The sequence below is a fragment of the Spermophilus citellus genome (assembly GCF_964194105.1).
Source record: "Spermophilus citellus genome assembly, chromosome: 2".
In the NCBI taxonomy this organism is placed as follows: domain Eukaryota; kingdom Metazoa; phylum Chordata; class Mammalia; order Rodentia; family Sciuridae; genus Spermophilus; species Spermophilus citellus.
Genome location: NC_138183.1, coordinates 81,881,672 through 81,903,134, shown reverse-complemented (window position 1 = coordinate 81,903,134; position 21,463 = coordinate 81,881,672). Strand labels below are relative to the sequence as shown.

Genomic DNA, 21,463 nt, shown 5'->3' with positions numbered 1-21,463 from the left:
AGAATGAACTCCAGGCAATGAATTTCCCTCTTAAAACTGCTTTCATTGTGTCCGATATGTTGTGTCTGTATTTTCATTTATCTCTAAGAATTTTTTGATTTCTTCCTTTATGTCTTCTGTAACCCATTGATCATTCAGTAACATATTGTTCATTTTCCATGTGATGTCAGATTTTTCCTTCCTTCTTTTATCATTGATTTCCAGTTTCATTCCATTATGATCAGATAAGATGCATGGTATTATCTCCACACCTTTATATTTACTAAGAGTTGCCCTATGGCATAATATGTGATCTATCTTTGAGAAGGATCCATGTGCTGCTGAGAAGAACGTATATCTGCTTGATGATGGTTGATATATTGTATATATGTTGGTTAAGTCTAGATTATTGATTGTGTTATTGAGTTCTATAGTTTATTTATTCAACTTTTGTTTGGAGGATCTGTCCATTGGTGAGAGCAGTGTGTTGAAGTCACCCATAATTATTGTGTTGTGGTCTATTTGATTCTTGAACTTGAGGAGAGTTTGTTTTATGAACGTTGCAGCACCATTATTTGGTGCATACATATTGATAATTGTTATGTCTTGTTGGTGAATGGTTCCTTTTAACAGTATATTGTGTCCTTCTTTATCCCTTTTGATTAACTTAGGTTTGAAGTTGATTTTATTCGATATGAGTATGGCCACTCCTCCTTGCTTCCGAGGACCATATGAGTGGTATGATTTTTCCCAACCTTTCACCTTCAGCCCGTGTATGTCTTTTCCTGTCAGATGAGTCTCATGAAGGCAGCATATTGTTGGATCTGTTTTTTTAATCCAGGTTACTAGCCTATTTCGCTTGATTGGTGAGTGTAAGCCATTAACGTTTAGGGTTACTAATGATATATGGTTTGTACTTCCAGTCATGTTTATTTATTTACTTATTTTATTTTGGCTTGTTTTTCCTCTTTGGTTATCCTCCCCCCCTTTACTGAGTTACCTCCCACTGTTAGTTTTGGATGCTGTTTTTCATTTCCTCTTCTTGTAGTGTTTTGCTCAAAATGCTTTGCAGTGCTGGTTTTCTGTCTGCGAATTCTTTTAACTTTTGTTTATCGTGAAATATTTTAATTTCATTGTGAAACCTGAAGCTTAATTTTGCTGGATACAATATTTTTCATTGGAATCCATTATTTTTCAGCGTTTGAAATACGTTGTTCCAGGATCGTCTCGCTTTCAATGTCTGTGATGAAAAATCAGCCGTTAACCTAATTGGTTTACCCCTGAGTGTAATCTGCCTCCTTTCTCTTGTAGCTTTTAATATTCTCTCCTTGTTCTGTATGTTGGATATCTTCATAATAATGTGTCTTGGAGTTGGTCTATTTGGGGTCCTGTAGGCTTCCAGAATTTGGCATTCCATTCCATCTTTCATTTCTGGAAAGTTTTCTAAGATTATTTCATTCAACAGATTGCTCATTCCTTTGGTTTGGACCTCTATACCTTCTTCTATCCCAATGTCTCTTAAGTTTGGTTTTTTTATGACATCCCATGTCTCTTGGATGTCTTGCTCGTGGTTTCTTACCAGCCTTTCTGCGTTGACTGTACTCTTTTCAAGTTGATAAACTTTGTCTTCATCATCTGATGTTCTGACTTGTATTTGATCTAGTCTGTTTGTAATATTCTCATTTGAGTTTTTGATTTCGTTTATGGTTTCCTGCATTTCTAGGATTACTGTTTGATTTTTTTAAAAAAATCTCTATCTCCTGGTAGAGTTCATTTTTTGCTTCTTGAATCTGCTCATGTAATTCATTTTCAAAATATTCTTTCATTGTTTGGACTTGCTGTCTAATGACTTCTTTAAGATTCCATTCCATCTGAGTCAGGTATGCCTTGAGTTCTTTCTCTGTCCATTTTTCTGATGCCTCTAGATTCTCCTGTAAATTTAAGTTGTCCTGCATTGTTTGTAATCCTTTTTCCCTTGTTTTTTCATGGTGTTCATGTTACTTTCCAACTCTTGTTTAACTTCTTTTCTGTTTTCTCCTATAAATTTGTTTTGGTTTTGTATATCTCTGTGGTCTCTCCTATGTGGTGGGAGACTATGTCTAGAGATGTTGGGCTTTATTGTAATTTAAAGCTGATTCATTCGATTCATAAAAGGTTTACGGATTCTGTAGGCATATAGTGATCTGTTGTTTGGTCTTAGGACTTTATGTTTAGGTTGGGTGCTATGATGGTATGAAGGTTAGTATGTCTTGGCTACTTTGGAATTTTGCTCTACTGAAGGGTGATATTAACAGGCGAGTGGATCAGGGTATTTGGTAATAGCTAGGTACTTAGGAGCCCTATAGACAGCCTCGTAACATTCACCTATTTGCATTTAGAAAATTACACGTAATGAAAGTCGTAATGCTTGGGATGAATGTTAGGGGGAAGGAGAAGGAAGGCGTCCTTAGAGAGAAAGAGGGAAAGAAAGATAGGTAGAATGAAGGAGAATGGAAAGGGAAGAAAAAAAAAGATAAATGAAGTCTTAGAGTTTTATTTTCTTCTCTTCCAGTAGACAGAGCTGTGCCCTCCGAGCCGAGCTTCTGCCCTCTATGTGCCGGCAGCAATCCCTGTAAGGCGGCTCCTCTTTCCCTACTTTGCGTCTCTCCAATCCTGTTAGTCCAGAGCCGTTTCTCTTCTCTGGCCCCTCCCCCCTTCCTCCTGCCAGCCAGCCAGGCCCCACTCACACCTTAAGTTTAATTTGTCTAGACCCCTTTGGTGGCCACACTCCCAGAAACTGGCGGCTAAGGCCTTGGGTGTCACCATTGGTGGTAGGGGAGTTGGGGGTCAGGAGTCCCTTCTGCTTCCCTCGGCCCCTGCAGTCACACCCATGGAACTCTGGGGCGAGATTTTTGAGGTTTCCCAGCTGTATGTATCTGGTGGGGATGGGAGTCACACACCTGCTAAAGCCAATTCTGCTGAGAAGCCATCCTCTCCACTGAACTCTGGTGACGTCAGCTCTCTGCTATGGCGGGCCCCAGACTCCTTGTTGGAGTGTCTGATGGGAGGGGTGGGTCTGGCCTGTCTCTGGTCTGTCCCAGTCTCGGTTTCAGTTCTGGTCTGCTGTTTCATGAAGGCTTGTTAGAAACCTCTTCATAGGGTCTCTATGCCGCACAAGTTATCCGGCAGTACTGAAACGCCTCCTTCTGCGCTGGTCGCCAGGCAGCGACGGCCCAGACCTCCGCGCAGGGTGGCCAAGATTCACCCATCCGGGGCAAGCTGTCACCTCAAATAATCCCAGATTCCCCAGCTAGGTCTCCCTTCAGCAGAATTTTGCTGGGAGTTTCTCAGCAGGTAGAATCTGAATGTTCTGATGTGTCTCTCTGTCTGCGTGGCTGAGGAGGTACTGAAAGCGCTGTCTCTCCACCCACCACCATGTTGAGTCTCCTCTATATGACCATTTTATACCTCACTGGCTTGCTTGAAGACATTGGCCTGGGTTTGACTGGTGGCTTCATAGTAAGATTTAGCTTGCTCCTGTAGCCCATGGATTTCCTATAAACTGCAAGTTATATTGAAGGTCTGATTAGATTCAAGGTAAACATTGTGACTAATATGCATGCTAAATGATGTTGTACATTATCTTACCCATCGTTGGTGAAGCTAAGATTTCCCACAGTGTTAGGTTAATCGCCTCCTCCATTGATTGTATTTTTTTTCTCTTGCGATGTTATTTTGTTTCTGAGCAATCTCTAGTACTCCATCAGTTCTTCTTCACCTAGCTTTTCATTCTAATCAATAGTCTTTGCCTTATTGAATGATGCAACTAGGATTTGTAAAAGAACTGTTTTTTTTTCTTATATTGCTTGGTGCACATTGGCCTTCTATGAAGAAGAATGTCCCCTCTTCGGTGGGTACTATATGATTCTCTTGAAATACAATTCCTACTGGAAAGTTATATATTTCAGTCTTTTGTTTAAAATCAGTAATCTATTGCATGCACTGGATAAGATGATGACTGTATGATTTATTATGCAGACCAGGACACTTTTGAGAAGGAAGGAGTTGCTATTCATGATTCTAATGAAATAGCAAGCATAAATGAAATCTCCAGCTAGGCAGGAACTTTTGGTTACCTTAGCTAAATGAAATAAAGGGATTTGGTTGGTTCATTTGTTTCCTTCATTTCCTCCAGAATACTCTTTTTATTTCAAGGAGAGTAGATTCAGTTGATTCCTGCCAATTATTGAAGAAGTTGTAAATGGAGCTCAGTTAATTGGCCCCATGTTTCTGATCCCTTCCAGGGATTTGTAAGACTCTTGGTAGATCAGTGCCCAAGCAGCCCTTAATCTCACAGCATCAGGAGTTCTGAGAACCAGCATCATATAATTCTTCCTAATCTTAGTTCTGGTGCTTTACCTTTCTTTTAGATAGGAACCCTCCCAACATAGGGATAGTACCCATGGCACCCTTTATTTACTCATTACAGGGTCCACATGTTCTCCAGAGTGGCCGCAGTAGATACTCTGTAAACTGCAGAGAATAGAACTGGTGAGGATATAGGTTACTGTGTATGGAACATCCCCAAAACCTAACACTGAACTCATTTTCACAGAATAACTCAAAATGCCTCCCTTTCTCTGTATTTGAGATGATTTGTTTCCTTTTTTCTTTTGACATTTTTGTGTATCCTCTTCCTGGCCAATCTTGAATGTTTTATCTTGCTTCATATGAGGTGTCCATTTCATTTCTGTCCTATAATTAAAATAAAACATACTTCATTGATATTCTGAATCAATTTCTTTTCTCTTCCCCACCCTAGACCTAATTTATTATATAATATCACTATCTTATAGAAGTCTCTTTGATCTTAGTGCTGTCTGTAGTGACAGTTCTTCTATTTAGCTTAAGGGGATATGTAGATATTAAATTTCTAACATAAACTGATGCCTCTCAGGCACATCTGCTTAAAGGATGCAGCATAGCCACTCTTCTTATTGTGAGCCTGCTGGTTGTCAGATTCCATGCAAGCAACATGTTAAGAACACTGAGATCAAAGAACAATCATGCTTTTCTTTCGTTTTTCTGTCTGAGGAACTCCTGTTCATCCTTCTAAATGCAATTCAAGAATCATCTTTTCTGAAATAACAGAATAATCTTGCCTGGTACCAAGACTATGTCACCTATCTTAAGACTTTGTACATCTCTCTTATATTTGTTTTTATTTACAAAAATGTCACTCTCTACCCTCAGTGCCTAATAGTGACTGCTCCTGTTTGACCTTCACAAATGATTTTTTCATGAAATAATAGATGAGTAATTTCACTGACCATGGTGTTAGCACTATCTCCCTTTGGCCATTTTATGAGCTATAATGTTTCAGAGCGGAAAGCATTTAGGTCTTTTTTCTTGCCATTTTTAAAGTATGGAATGTAAAAGACTAATGAAAAACAGTTATTGCTACTATTTGGTGAACATTTACTACATTTTATATTCTATGCTTAGTCTTTTACATGCATTATTCCATTTAATCCTCAAAGCCCCCCCCCCCCAGTGGTAGATATTTATCCTCCCCTTCTGTTAGAGGAGAAAATAAGGTCTCAAAAAGATTGAGTAATTTGTTCAAGGTCACACAGTTAATAAGAGGGAGGAGGAGGTGAATTAATGCATGTTTGCTTATTGGAGAGCCTGAGTTTTTAACTAGTGTGAAATGCAACCTTACAAAGGATGGATGAATGGAAGAAACATAGATATACATGTAGATTAATAATGATTAGGCCAACAGATGTATAGATGATAGACTATGATTAGGGGCATTATAAATCACCATGAAAGATACACATTATTTTTTAATCTTTATCATTGTTGTATACAAGTATTTTCATATTTATGGGGTGAAGGAGAAAAAATATATCATTTATAGAAAACAAGCCCTCCAGGTTTTTTATTATCATCATAAAAACTTAGCCATGTTTAGCTAAGTGTCAATTATTCATGCTACCATGGAAGATGATCTAGTCACAGATAATTCAGAAATGTTATTTTAAAGGTTTAAACTATAATCTTTACCTCCTACCCATCCCCCATACAAACACTTCACCTAATCACTTTTTATTGGTGCTAATATTAAGAATACAAAGCATCATTTGAGTTTCTCTTTTTCTGCTCTGATTAGGCATCTTACTACCATAATAAGCAATCAGATGGCTCAAAGGATAGGCAACAGTGTTAAAATCAAAGAGATGAGACAGAAAATGGATAAGTGGTTTGGGTTGTTAGCAACTGGTTTTAATTTTGTATATTCTTCTAATTCTATATAATGAAAGAATAAAAAGCATTTTAAGATCCTGTAGATCCTTTTATTAACTTTTTTGTTGTTATTGATAAAAAGCCTGAGGGTTCTGAATATCTTTAGATAAAGAGTACCATTAACAGATGGCTGTAGGTTTACTTTATTTTTTCTGGGGTTCAACACCTGCTTTAATATACTGAGACATCAGGTCAAATGAGTTTTCTGCCTACAATACTAAAAGCTCCCTGACATTAGCCAGAGATACACAAATATCAATCACACTGACATGTAGTGAAAAAAACTCCTCACACTGAGGCTTTGACTGAAGACTACTCTTATCTATGTTCACACTAAGAGACCAAGTAATCCATAATCTCACTTTACTCAAGTTCCCTCCAGCGAGATCAGGCATCTTGAAATTTCCACATTGTCCAAAGCCTGTAAATCTAAAATATATGGAGAAATTGGCCTTTTGGCATAGGTCAACGTTGGAACTTCTAACCTGCTTACATTTTTAATTGAATCTGATTATGATCCTGTACCAATATATTATGTGTCATGTTGAATTTAAAATGCAAAAGGAATTTCAGAGTGAGGATAGCAAATTTCCCTGACTTAGGACTGAATTCTTGAGCAGGTACCTTACTACAAAGTGGCTGACTGATGAGTCAAACACTCAAATCCTGTAATGTGTTGGCTTTGCTCTTCTGGCCATTCTCATTTTTCCCTTTTTCTAATGATCTGTAAAAACATCTAAGCCTACTCCAGGCTTTTGAAGGCTCAAAAGACAATCATATGGCGAGCCTCTTGGGCCAAGATATAGCTGTAGATGGAATTCCCTTTACTGTTTACCACCTCCGGGGCCTAAATGAGCCTTGCTTTCCTGACATGGCATGTGATATGTGATCTTTAAATTCTCAAGTCCTTTGATTCCATTGCAGTAGACTGCCTTTGTTTGAGAAATCATTATCTATGCAGCCAAGTCAAAACATAGCACCCTTGGATTTACCTGGAGATGTAATGAACAGAAAAATTATTCCCTACATGGTTGAATTACTAAAACTTCTGTCTTTAGCTCATAAAAGGGTATTGATCTTGAACAGTTTTGTTCTCTTCTAAAGAGCAACAATAATAACACGGAGTGTCATTTTTTCCATTTGAGTGACATATTTACTTCTATTCTTGCTTTGTTATCTAATAGGCCACATCTTCTAATATCTTTTGCAAGAGTGAAACAAACAAAACAAAAAAATCCTTTCTTGTCTTCCTCAGTGAACTCTGATGACTTAAGAGGTGCTCTTTATTGTTTCCTTTTCAGAATGTTTGTAGCTCATAAGGTTGGGGAGAAAAGTCTTAGAAGTGCTTAATGATTCTCTAAACTGCTCTAGAGAAAAATAGGAAAAAGGGCTGGAATTGGCCCTTGTTCACCATCATCCACTTTACCAAAGAGCCTCCTGAGTGTGGGAGACAGACGGGCTCCAGTTTATCAGTTAGCTGCCTGTTCGTACATTAGCAGGACTTTTGCACCTTTATATTTTGATTCCCTTGGAGTTCTTTCCACAGCAATTCCTCAGGATGATTATGTGCCCAGCTAAAACTTGTGGTGCTATTCCTATGAAACAGGAATCAGTAAACCACAGGACAAATTTAGCCCACTGTCTATTTTTATAAATAAAATTTTATTGGAACACAACAGTACCCATTCATTTATTCATTGTCTATAGCAGATTTTTCACTTGAAAGCACTGTCAATTAATAACAAGAGATCATATGGTTCCCAAAACCAAAAAATTCACATATACATAATACAATTTCAGATTCCTCCTATAGAAAAGTAAATATTGAAAGGCAACTAACACTTTGCTTTGCCATTTGGAATACCTAGTTTAAGAATCATGTTCAGAATAAATCAGAGATAAGGTTTCATTTTTTTCTTTTGTTTTTGTTTTTAGTACTAGGGCTTGAACCCAGGGGTGCTTTAACCACTGAGCTACATTCCCATCCCTTTTTATTTTGAGACAGGGTCTCACTGTGCAGCCCAGGTTGGCCTCAAACTTGTGATACTTCTGCCTCAGCCTTCCAAGTGGCTGGGTTATAGGCATGCATTATCATACCCAATTTGACCAGAGATGGTTTGAGTTCAGAGAAATAGGATAGCCTGTTGTCCTTCAACAGTCCCCCAGAAATACTGCTTTGCACTGTGAAACTTTTTATAGGAAGTGAGCAGCAAAAAGTTCTACATTGTGAGCTGAGGTTGTAGCTCAGTGGTAGAGCGCTTGCCTTGCATGCGTGAGGCCCTGGGTTCGATCCTCGGTACCACATAAAAATAAATAAATAATGGGCTGGGGATGTGGCTCAAGTGGTAAGGCGCTCGCCTGGCATGCGCGGGGCACTGGGTTCTATCATCAGCACCACATAAAAATAAAATAAATATGTTGTGTCCACCGAAAACTAAAAAAAAAAAAAAAAAAAATTTAAAAAGTTCTACATTGTATTCTCTGTCAGTTTCTCTAAAAGCCACATAGTGACTAGTATTAAAGATGATGTAAATGACTAGAAATATTCATTGATTTGATTTGGCCTCTGAGAACAAGGATTATGTCTCTTATGTCGGCTTTTACTCCAGTATAGTGTCTGATGCTGTTCTACTGGTGAAGGAAAGTGTAGTAGGTTCAATGATCAGTTGAAGCATAGATAGGACTGACAGGCATTTTTTGGTAAGAGGCCTAATAAAACAAGCACCTACTATATGACAGTCCTACCTCCCTTCACAAGTGATAGCAGGAACCTTGCCGTCTTCGTTGAGCTTCTTTTTGACTCCTACTTGCCAAGCAGCCTTTGGATGCTGATGGCTAACTCATGTCTTTGTTTCTTATTACTATGTCTTTTCATTTTCAAATAATGAGTTGAATTTTGATCTATGATTAATTCATGTTAAGTCAGGTTAAGATAACTGGCTTCTCAAACCTGATCATCCTTGTCTAAATTGAAGGTTCTTGTCCTACAGAAGCAATATCCAAGTTCAGGTACCATGACTGTCGTGGGAAACTAAAATAAGCAACCTAGTCACAGCTGACTGATAACTAAGAGCAGCGACTAGAACCTCTCTTATGACCTTCTCTTTCCCCTTGTTTTATTGCTTTATATTTTTAAACCTTATTTATCTACATAGTAGATAGTTAGTTAACAGCACAGTTATTTTCACTGCCAACATGCAAGCTCCTTGAAGATGGGATTTATGCCTTTTTGTTTCCTTTTGGGCTTCACCCTCAGTGCCGATCATGTTGTTGGGCTTTTCGTGGGCTTTCTGTAAAAGTTACTGAGCAAGTAATAAAAGAATAATTTCTCCCATCTCTCTCTTTTCTTTCCTGCCTGTTCAAATTCAATTCTGACTGCATAATGTAACCCCTCCCCCACCTCTTCTGCACACCATTCTCTAGTGACTACAGTTCATAACCATCTCTCCTTTCTTATGCATTCATAGTTAGCAGCTCACAATTTGGCACTTAATTGTTTCTTAATTGATTCATCTATGCTATCTTTGCTTCCCAGATAGTCTGACATCCCTAAGGGCAAAGAATATATTTTAATGTATATAGTACCAGCTCCCTGTGCCGCTCCCACTCTAATATACACAGCACATTAGAATTTAACATATAACATAGCCTCAATAAATAGGTATAAACTAACCAAATTAAGTACTGCCATTGCATTTCAAAACAGGCAGACTGGACTAAAAAATCAGTCTTTTAATATTTCTTGGTATGTTTTAGAATTGTTTCAAAATTAGTTAACAGCTTTTGAGATTTATCTTATGAAAGATGAATAAATTAACAAAGCCAAATAGGCAAATTGAAAAAAAGACTTCTCTCTCCCCTTGTTTTATTGCTTTTATATTTGTAAACATTTATTTATTTATTTATTTAGGTGCCAGGGATTTAACTCAGGGGCACTTAACCATTGAGTCACATCCCCATCCATTTTTTATATTTTATTTAGAGACAGGGACTCACTGAGTTGCTTAGGGACTCACTAAGTTTCTGAGGCTGGCTTTGAACTCAGGATCCTCCTGCTTCAGCCTCCCAAGCCACAGATTACAGGAGTGTTTCTCTCTGTGTTGCTGTCTTGAACTCTGGGCTCAAACAATCCTCCTGCTTCAGCCTTCTGAGTAGCTGGGACAATAGGCATGCACCACTGAGCCAGGCTTGTGTTTTTGATTTTGTTTTTATTTATTTATTTATTTATTTTAGTTGGTGATGGACTTTTTATTAAATTTATATGCAGTCCTGAGAATCAAACCCAGTGCCTCACACATTCAAGGCAAGTGCTCTACCACTGAGCCACAACCCAAGTCCTTGTGTTTGTTTTTAATTACAAGTTTGACTTATTTGTTTGAACAACACTCTTGAGAATCTATCATAGTGAGCCCATTCCTGTCCCTGACTCTGAGGTCAGCCTGTGAAGCATAGAGTTGTCTGGCCCCTTCCACCCTTTGGCAGTAGAGGGCTCTTGATCTTAGCCATTTAGAACAACTCTCCATTTATAAAGCTCACAAGAAATTGAAACTATTTAACAAATGCAGTACTAGGACCTTTATAGGAGATACTTAATTTAGTTTTAAAAATCTGATTTTCTGCATTGACTTTGTTCTTTGGTATCCTCAGACTTCTCTTTTACCAGAGTAGTCTCCCTTGAATAGTTTTCATAAACGTAGAATTGTAGCCCACTCACTATTGCTGAGTGTTCTTTGTTTTACACCTAGAATTTTTTTTATTGATTGTTCAAAACATTACATAGCTCATGATATATCATCTTTCACACATTAGACTCAATTTGGTTTTGAACTCCCATTTTTACCCAAAATACAGATTGCAGAATCACAACTGTTACATACTCACATTATTACATAATGGCATATTAGTGACTGTTGTATTCTGCTACCTTTCCTATCCCCTACTATCCCCCCTCCCCTCCCCTCCCCTCCCCTCTTCCCTCTCTACCTCCTCTGCTGTTGTTCAATTCTCTCCCCTTTTTTCCCCCCTACACCTAGAATTTTGGATTAAACACAAATAACTTTTTGTGAGCAAACTACCTATAATAAATGTTGCCTTTCCTTGAATTCTAATCATGTTGTGCCTGGTATTAAAGAGAAACAAGGACAGTTGATTTGGCCTCTACCAAAGAATAATTCCATGCAGCTAACCAGCCTTGCAAGATCATTGCCCAGCTCAGATCAGCAGCAGGATCTGCCAGATGAAGGAGGGAACTGGCTGGATTGGGGCACCAAAACTTCTATTTGCCTCTCCTCTCAGGATAACTGTTATTTCTCTTCCCGCCTTAAGTTTATTTTGACAATTTTTTTTTTTGGTCAGTTTTTTCCTTTGGATCTTCTTAGTCACACCTGTGCAAGAGCCATATGTTTCTGGTTTCTCCTTAGCATCTAGTGCTTTTGACAATGTCAGATGCAATATCGTGACACGATTTAGCTTTCAACTCCCTGGAGATTATTTTTCACAATGAGGTCTTTAATTTTTTTTAATGAAGTTGACCTAGTTTTTCTAACCTTCTTTTTAATAATTAAAAGTGTGAAAATCTACTCAGAATTATTTTCTGTGCCATAACTTCATCTTAATATTGGGCTTGAACTACAAATTTGTTATAGATTCAGCCTCACTGTAGGAGGCCTTTTCACAGGGGTTGAAGAGCCCTACACACCTGTAACATGAACATTGAATGCCCAAGGTGATGTTGTCTTTTGTCATAATATATTTGATAGGGTTTGCACCAAATGTCAGAAATTTACTTTTCTGTTTACTACCCAGAGATACTTTATCCCTTTTAGTGTAATTGTTGAGGATTGTATACTTCTAATTTATACAAAAATTTTTATATCTCACTTGTCATGTGATGTATTTTACTTGTCAAATCATCTCTAAATTGTATATTGTATTTCCTTTGTTTATAAAAGAACAAAGCATTTTAATTTTTAATTTCTATGCTGTTCTTGGTTTAGATTTCTGTTATACTTCTAGTCAAAGTTTTTACTACATATAAAATTGGAGAATGGATTAAAACTTGAAGGTCAACTCAAAACTTATTGACAAACTTCGTTAAAATTCAAGAACAATTGAAATCTCTTCTTAAAACATATCAAAGTCAGGAAAATAACATTTAATTGATTCAGACATATTTTAGTGAAGTTGAAGCTTTTCCATTTTTAATCATACAAAGTATTAGTTTGGGGGGGCTGGGATTGTGGCTCAGCAGTAGAGCACTCATCTAGCATGTGCGAGGCCCTGGGTTTGATCCTCAGCACCACATAAAAAATAAATAAATAAATAAATAAATAAATAAATAAATAAATAAATAAATACAAATAAATAAATGTATTGTGTCCAACTACTACAAAAAATAATAATTTTTTTAAATCATACAAAGTATTGGTTTTTATCCTATTTCTGAGTTTCTGATCTTTCTGCAGCCAGAGATGATCCTCAAACGTATAAAGAATGTAGTAGTGGCTCAGTGGTAGAGCTCTCATCTAGCATGTGCGAGGCCCTGGGTTTGATCCTCAGCACCACATAAAAATAAATAAATAAACAAAGGTATTGTGTGCAGGTACTTCTAAAAACTAAATATTTTTTTAAAAATATATTTAAAACAAAATGTAAATGAATGGGCATGATTTCCTTAAGTATTTCATGTAATTAAGTCATACTGCAGAGTGATGTTTTGTGGATTATCTCCAAGGATTAAAGCCTGGGCAAACAGGTTTCTAGAAAAATGACTGTATCCAAGGTAGAGAAACATTTAGTCCATCTCTAATAAATTTCACAATTCTCCTTTTTTTTTACATAGCCCTTTTCCTCCCTCAAGGTTGTAAACTTGTGTCCCATATGTCTTTATATTCTTAGCATCTACCATAATGCCAAAGTCTATTTTGTTGAACTCAGGATGACTATATTTCATTCATGGAAGGAAAGGAATTGTTGGAATATTGCTAAAGAGCCTTTTGAGTCAGTCAGTCAGTCAGTGTGTGTGTGTCTGTCTGTCTGTCTCTATCTTTCTCTTTCTCTCTCTCTTGCGCCCGCGCGCGCGCTCTCTGCCTCACTTTTTGCCAAAAACCATAAAAAATCTATTTATTTCATTGAAGACATTGTATCAGAAACTGTTGATAAGGTGCCACCTCCTCCATTTACACTTAGACTTCCAAAACTTGAAAAGTTGAGATTGACAGATATAAAATGGACATGCAAAAGTATATCATTCTGTAGCCGGGACCCAAAGAGAGCAGGAAACACATATACTAATGAAGTTAGGCCAATAATGCCTTTCCTTTCTGTGTTGTCATTAAATTTTATAGAGGCATTTTTAATTCAACATTTACTTCTTACATATTTCAGATTACAGTTAGCCAAAAGAGGTAATTACATAAAGATGAATAGCTAATAGGCTCCCTACTCCTGTGTTTTCTCCTAATGGGTGTAACCTGCCTTTTTAACCACCATAGCATTTTCCATAAAATAATTTTAATATGAGTGACATATTGAGCACTTGACATGGACAAAGGTAGCCATGAGCCCCAGCCATGAGTTTAAGAGCCATAACTAACTGGGCAAACATGTGGAAAGAATGTTGCATTTTTAAAATTATAACTTGGTGTCAGATTGTCAATTTTTAAATGTCTCAGTGCAATGGAAGGTCATTAAATCCCTATCAAGGAATTGTAATAAGATAAAGTTTAAACAGCTAAACTTCCTTTTCTAACATGCTTTTAAACACGACTTGTCTTTTAGATAATTAAGACCCATTTATACCATGGAAGCTTTCTCTCCCTGACATCAGGAGAAAGCTACTGCCAGCTATTTGTTACACATATATTGCCTTGGAATTGTACCTGTGCCCATCACCATAGCAACACCCTGAGAATGACCTCAGCAGCCACTCGGAATCATTTCTACAAAACAGATTATGACTATAATTAACTCTGAATTTACTCTGCAATATAAATTTGTTCAAGCTTTCGTGTTTTTTTTTTTCTAACAAGGTTAAATGGATGGAATAATGAGCCCATCCCCCATATTCTACCAATATTTTCCTCACATTATGAGATACTTCGGTCAGACACAATTCAGAAATTATTTTATTACTTTTTTTGGGGGGGGGCAGTGCTGGGGATTGAACCAAGAACCTCAAGCACTCTACCATTGAGCCATACTCCCAGCCTTCTGTTACCTTTTCTTAAAATATGATAAGCATCAACAAATAAGGATACACTAGTTTTAACACACTAGAATTCATTTCTAAGGGAACAGAGTAGCTCTCCCCACCCCCCCCCCAAACAAATATGAAACACAGAAAGGAAAGTCCCATGGGTCCATCCTCCGCAGCCTAAGAGCATAGGGAGGGGAGAACAAAGGGGGTGGGACTCTGCAAGCAGAAGCTTGTCACACTGGCACCCCCTTAGCAGTGAAAAATGCAGTTCTTCATTGTCTCACATTTTACCTATTCCACAAACTGTCTCTTAAATCCCACATGGCTGCTGAACCCCCAGGTCTTCTGTTAGGAGTAAATATTTGAGGAGTTTGTTATTATTTTATTTATTTGTTTATTTGTTTATTTATTTATTTATTTATTGCCTTGCTTTGGCTATGTGTTTGCTTGGATTCTGGATAATTCTGGATGACATACTGCAACTAGCAGAGCTGGATACAGTTTCTTTCAGTCTTTTTCTTTTGTTTAACTAGATTAACTTTTTACTCCAAGTGAAGTGAGCCTTTCTTTCCATCATCCAACTAGTGTAAAACAAAAAAGAATACCAAGCAAGAACTATCACTTACTTTTAAGTTAATCAGAAATGTACAGAACATTTCCTTCCCGTGAAAGTTAGTTGTTATATGAACTGTATTGCCATTAAGGAGCAAAAACAAAAAGATGAAAAGGAAGTGATATTATTTGCAAGAATGAATATTATGGAGATTTAGTTAATATCTTAGTAGTATATATATTCATGAAAAGATACCACTGACAATTTTTTAGAATAGCTTATAAGTTCTTGTAAGCAAATTTTCAGGTGAAGATGTGCACCCAATTCCGTCTTACCCAAGCATGTTTTTCATGGAGCTCACTGCATCTTTCTAAATTAGAGAGAAACTACCAACATTCTTTCTGTGCAGTGTGACAGGTAGTTTCTCACTTGATATAGTTCTTTAAATTCTTCTTGGCAAACATACATCCATGCTTTAAAATGAAGTAGCAATTAGTAATCTGCTTGGTCCATCTTCAGGAAACAGCAAACTACAATTTCCTTGTATCCCAGGAACACCACAGCATCTTATATATGAGAATTATCACCCCTTCATTCTGACCTCTGTCTATGGCATTAAATTAGTTTAAATGGGCAACATTTTGGTGGGGGCGGGGATCGAGGATTGAATCTAGGGGCGCTTAACCACTGAGCTACATTCCCAACCCTTTTTATATATTTTATTTAGAGATAGGGTCTCACTGAATTGCTTAGGGCCTCGCTAATTTGTTGAGGCTGGCTTCATACTTCCAATCCTCCTGCCTCAATCCCCTGAGCCACTGGGATTACAGACATGACCACTGTTCCCAGCTGGGCAGCATATTTCTGAGCCAGCTTGCCAGTGTAGAATTAATGTTCTGTAATTCCTCTGAAATGAGATCTTGTACATGGTAGTTAAATAAATAATGATTTTGTTGATTTCAGAATATGTATTAATGTTTTTCAAATCAAGGGACTGGTAAATTAGAAAATCCCATCTGTATGATGTGATGAGCTGGTTTATCTGTGAATTAGTATCCAGATCAACTCCCAGAACATGGTCTCCTTAACTCTATCAGACAACCCCAAGACTAGGACAAGATATTTACTATAACTCGGGTACAGTTCATTTTTGCATTTATAGTCACTCTCTCAGCCTGTCCCTTTTTGTCCTCCAGGCAGTTTTATAATAATTAAAGATGTGAGACTGGTTTCTATTAGTCAGTAGAGAGCTAATTTGCAAGCTAGAGAATCAATGCTGTGTCTGGAATAAGACCCTTAGAATATGAATTAGTTGTTTTGCAATAGAAACTTCTAGACTAATGCTGTTTTGTCTTAAAATAATTGATTATACTTCCAAAGAGGCAATTTTCTTTATAAAGTCAGACTTAGCTCTACTATTTTATGATTCTATGAATCATATAAACTGAATATAATATGTCCTTTTAACACTCAGTCCCATAAGGGTATCATTCATATGGAAAATACCACTAGTAAGAATGGCATTTAAATAATGCTAAAACAAAATGGCACTATAAGAAATCCAGCCAACCAGCAAATGCTCCTTAAGTACTATTTGTATAACAGTAAAACCGAAATAAAGATGCAGAGATGGTAATGACAAAATTGGGGGGGGGGGGGTACTGGGAATGGAAACCAGTAGTACTCAACGACTGAGCCACATCCCCAGCCCTGTTTATTTTTTATCTTGAGACGGGGTCTCACTAAATTGCTGAGACTGCTGTGAACTTGTGATCCTCCTGCCTCAGCATACAGGGTTGTTGGGATTACAGGCATTCACCACCATGCCCGATAAGACAAAACTCTGATTACTAGGTAGATCATGTCAACTGAGTGTTTGTGTCTGCGGAATTTTGACAGTCTCTGTTAGGAATCTCCAAACTCACTGTCTCTTGTTTGTGATCATAATGGAACTGAAGATCTAAGTTCTGTTAATGGTGCCATTTTTTTCTCTAAATGTTATTAAGTTAGTCACTTTGTAGTTGTATGTTTTGAAATCATGCCTATTCCCCATCCTCTCCAGGGCAGAAATGAACATAGTCTTTGAAATCATTAAGATAGCACTCAGAACAGCCATTTTCACCTGAATGTCATAGTTCTAATGGATTATATTGTTCTCAACATTGCAAATTATGCTTTCTACTTTGAGAGAATGAAAAGTGAATGGAATAGGAGGTTTGGGGAATGACAGATTATACTGATGGAGAACACTGTAGTTGCTAGGGGTTGGGATTGGCAGTGGCAACTCAAGGCGTTTCCTTTGTGGTGATCGAATAGTTCTATGTCCTTATTGTGGTGGGGATTGCATAAATATAAAGTCACGTGAAAATCATACACCCTCAGTATAAATATGTATGTATATTTTGTATACTTCAATACATACATACATATGCGTGCATACCTGTGTGTGTGTGTGTGTGTGTGTGTGTGTGTGTGTGTGCACGTAACAGTGGGTGAACTCCAAGTAAGGTCTGTAGTTTAGTCAATAGTATTGCACCAATACAAGGCTCCTGGTTTTGATAATGTACTATGGTTATATAATATGTTCTCATTAGGGAAAGCTGGGTGAAGGGATACAAGGAAATACTCTGTAATATTTTTGCAACTTCTTATGAGTCTAAAATTATTTCAAAATAAAAAGGTTTTTTTACAGTCATGGTAAAGTGTCCTACGATCAGATAAATTTAAAGTTTAAGTATAGTAATCTAAACATTGAGAATGTCTGACCTTAGATGTTATTAATGTAATAGCTAGGAATCTTGTGGCTTCACATTAATCATGAATGACTTAGGCTTTGGACAGGATTGAGGACACTGTATCCTGCTCTCTTCTCTTAGGGGAATAAGGAAATTCATTCCAGGAAAAGACTGATCTGCAAGAAGCAAAAAATGAAAGGAAAGAAACATCCTGATCTTATGTGTAACTCTGTTAGCTGCTTATTTCTACAATTTAAATTCATACAAATAATTCAAGATTATTTATTTTAAACTCTATCTTTACCAATCAGACCTGCTAAACAAGTAAAAGATAGGAGACTAATTTGAGTTTCTTGTCCTTCTCCACCCTGTTGCTTTTACTTTTCATATGGTTTATAATTAATAGTAAGAGAAGAAATGAGAAATATGGTGAGCAGGGAAGCAATAGATGGACAACCTCCCTCTGAGTATTGGAAGGTGGTTTTTATTTCTCTCTTTCCTATGCTATTTTTCTATCCTTGTATTTTTCTTTCCCACGTCACTTCTTCTGACTCCTTTTGCTCTTCCCTTCCCTGAATTTGGAGTGACATATTGCTGACATCTCATCGTGTTTTCCCTCCTCTAGCTATCTGAATGACTTGGACCGCGTAGCTGATCCTTCCTACCTGCCTACGCAGCAAGATGTGCTTAGAGTTCGAGTCCCCACCACAGGGATCATCGAGTACCCCTTTGACTTACAAAGTGTCATTTTCAGGTAGTAACTGAGCCTATAACACCTATTTCTTCCCAGCTTTTATACCTCAGTACATTTGGTGAATTCTATAAACACTGAAATCTTGTATTTTAAACAGTATAGCCTTATGTGAATTATTGTCAGAGATAACACAAATGAAATAATGTATTCCTGAAGAAGAAGCTGAATATAAAAGATGTATTGACAGGTTTCTCTTTTTAGTTTAAATCACCAAGTGATTAATGAAACTTATATTGCTGGTAATTAAACAAGATCAAACATTGGCCCTAACTAATTTTATTATCACTTTATGAAGATGATGGGTATACTTTTATAATTGCCTAAGATATAAATGATTTTATGGTCTATCAATGATAGGAATTATATGTTTTCAGAAGCTTTCAGATTGATATTTTCTCTAGATTCTCTGGTACCAGTGCAAAATTTTTCTTTAGCCAAAAAATAAAAATAAAATATGATGTTTTATATTCATAAAATAAGTGACTTGAAATTTTTCAAAATTCTTGATTTTGAAAATGACTTAATTAACTTTGCCTAAATTTATATAGTAAAATAGAATTAAAATTTATTACCACCTTTTTCACTGCTTCTGTTCTGTCTGGATAATACTTTAACAGGAACATTCTATTTTTTTAAAGATGAGAAAAAATAAACAATACTGGTGGACTTTTACTTAATCTTTTATTACACAATTACTCAGTCATACTTTTAGTTAGAGTATAAACCACATGGTGTTTTGAGGAGTGAAGTATGTGTATGAGTTGAATGTAGAGAGGGTAGTTATGCAGGAGAGCCCACCCATTGAAGATGGATATGTGTAGCACCAGGTTACAAAATAAGGAGTCATGCAGCTCCTACTTTACTGTGTGACTTTATAAAAGGTGCTCTATCCTTTCTTCCAAAGTAATTCTGTTTTATTATTATTTTATTATTCCTGCACCTGTGGTCAAAAAAGGCTGCCATACACTGTTCTAAAAGACATGACCAGGGCTGGGGATGTGGCTCAAGCGGTAGCGCGCTCGCCTGGCATGCGTGCAGCCCGGGTTCGATCCTCAGCACCACATACCAACAAAGATGTTGTGTCCGCCGAGAACTAAAAAAAATAAAATAAAATAAATTAAAAAAAAAGACATGACCATTAAGAGGGTGACATTTCAAAAGTATTTTTGAACCTCAGTTTTTTCATCTCTGAAATGGTTGCATTAGATGATCCCTAAGGTTCTTTGATCCAGTATTCTATATGACTTACATTTTGAGTTTACAACATTTAGAGATCATAAATTTGAGATAATTATAAACTAAACTAAACTTCCTTTTATAACCATATTACAGAATATTTTCAGAAATAGCATTTCATAGATTTTCAAATCCTTACTATTTTATAATTAGTTAGTTCTGAAACCAGATTATTACATCTTATTTTCCCACATTTTGTGCATGTTTTTGAAGGATATTTTTTACCACTACATTAAAGTAATGACTTAGAAGTATAATTTCCTGCTGCCATCAAAAGCATTGGGTGGGGCCTAGGGTGACATGATTTCATGAAATGAAAAATTTCATGTAAATAAGTAGCATGTTATTCACATGGTGACACTAGGGAACAGTCAGCATTTTAATTTTCTGAAGACCTGGGAGTTCCAGTTTCAATGTACATAGTTCACTGCCCTCCCTGGATCTGCTGCCCCTCAGATTTCTGTTCTGTGGTTTTGAAGCCTTTAAGAAGCACTTAATAGAAGAGCCTCAAACTCTTGGTTTGGGAGGCAGGAAAACACCAGAAGCAACTGCAGTTTTTAACAAATGCTTAAAGAGCCCAAACCCTGAAATTTTATACCTAAACCTCTTGTTCTGAGCCGGTTCTTTCATGTGAACATTGTGTACATTACATTCAAGATATGGATCCAGCAGTTTGAAGAACTATTAATTGACTTGGAGGACCAAGGTCTTTCAAGAGACTATTTCTCCTTACTTTGTAAGAGGTGCTGTATTTATTCTGATATTTTAAAGTTTCCCTCTATGTGCTATTAATATAAGTATTGTTAACCTTGCAGGATGGTCGATGTAGGGGGCCAAAGATCAGAGAGAAGAAAATGGATACACTGCTTTGAAAATGTCACCTCTATCATGTTTCTAGTAGCGCTTAGTGAATATGATCAAGTACTCGTGGAGTCAGACAATGAGGTAAGTGCTCTTTGGACAGGCGATGGATTATCATTTTATTATCTGATAAAAAAAAATAAATGACAGGAAGTAAGGGTAGAGAGTGAGGTCAGCTGACTTCATTGCTTTCTTGATAGTTGATTTTAGGATTTTGAATATAACACTGTGGAGCCACAAGGTATGCTCAAGATTGGTAAACTTTGCTGTCAGAGGTATGAGCAGTTCTGTGTACTCAGATCTAATTAGATCTAATTTGATACTTTTAACACTCTGCAGAGGTTCTGAAAAAGAAAACAACATGGAAATTCCTAGGCTAGTCATCAGATCATTTTATAGCCTTCTTACAGGATAGAATGGGGAGTGTTGGAATGAGTCATCCTGTTTTGTTTTGTTTTCATTTTGTTTAAATCATTGTTTGTGTGATGGGTGGGTCCCAAAGAATACTGAGAACCTCTGTTGGCAAATGTGAATAACTTTGCAGCTGGTCTCTAAATTAGTTCATTGGGGAACCATGAAGGGTCTTAGTGACTTGGCCTTTCTGCTCTTAGAGAACTGTATAGGCTGTTGTACCTATTGAAGAAGTGCTCTTAATATGCCTAATTCTCTATTGTGATCTCCTCCCCATTGCAGGGAGACTTAACAGGTGTAAATACAGATTTGGGGATAGGAAAGACTTGATGATGAGTCAGAGCTGATTATGGAGGATAATTAGGGGGTGTAGGAAACCATGCCTATGAGCTAGAGTTCATTCGTGTGTGTGTGTGTGTGTGTGTGTGTGTGTGTGTGTGTGTGTGTGT

General features: G+C 37.0%; 1 protein-coding gene across 1 annotated transcript in view; it reads left to right on the top strand.

The window, feature by feature from the left end:
• Positions 1-21,463, top strand: part of LOC308638030 (guanine nucleotide-binding protein G(q) subunit alpha) — a 293,343-nt gene that overhangs the window by 213,410 nt on the left and 58,470 nt on the right. The window contains exons 4-5 of the mRNA XM_081274992.1: positions 18,378-18,506; positions 20,558-20,687. Of these exons, the coding sequence (XP_081131118.1) occupies positions 18,378-18,506; positions 20,558-20,687 (259 nt within the window). The remainder of the gene's footprint in view (positions 1-18,377; positions 18,507-20,557; positions 20,688-21,463) is intronic.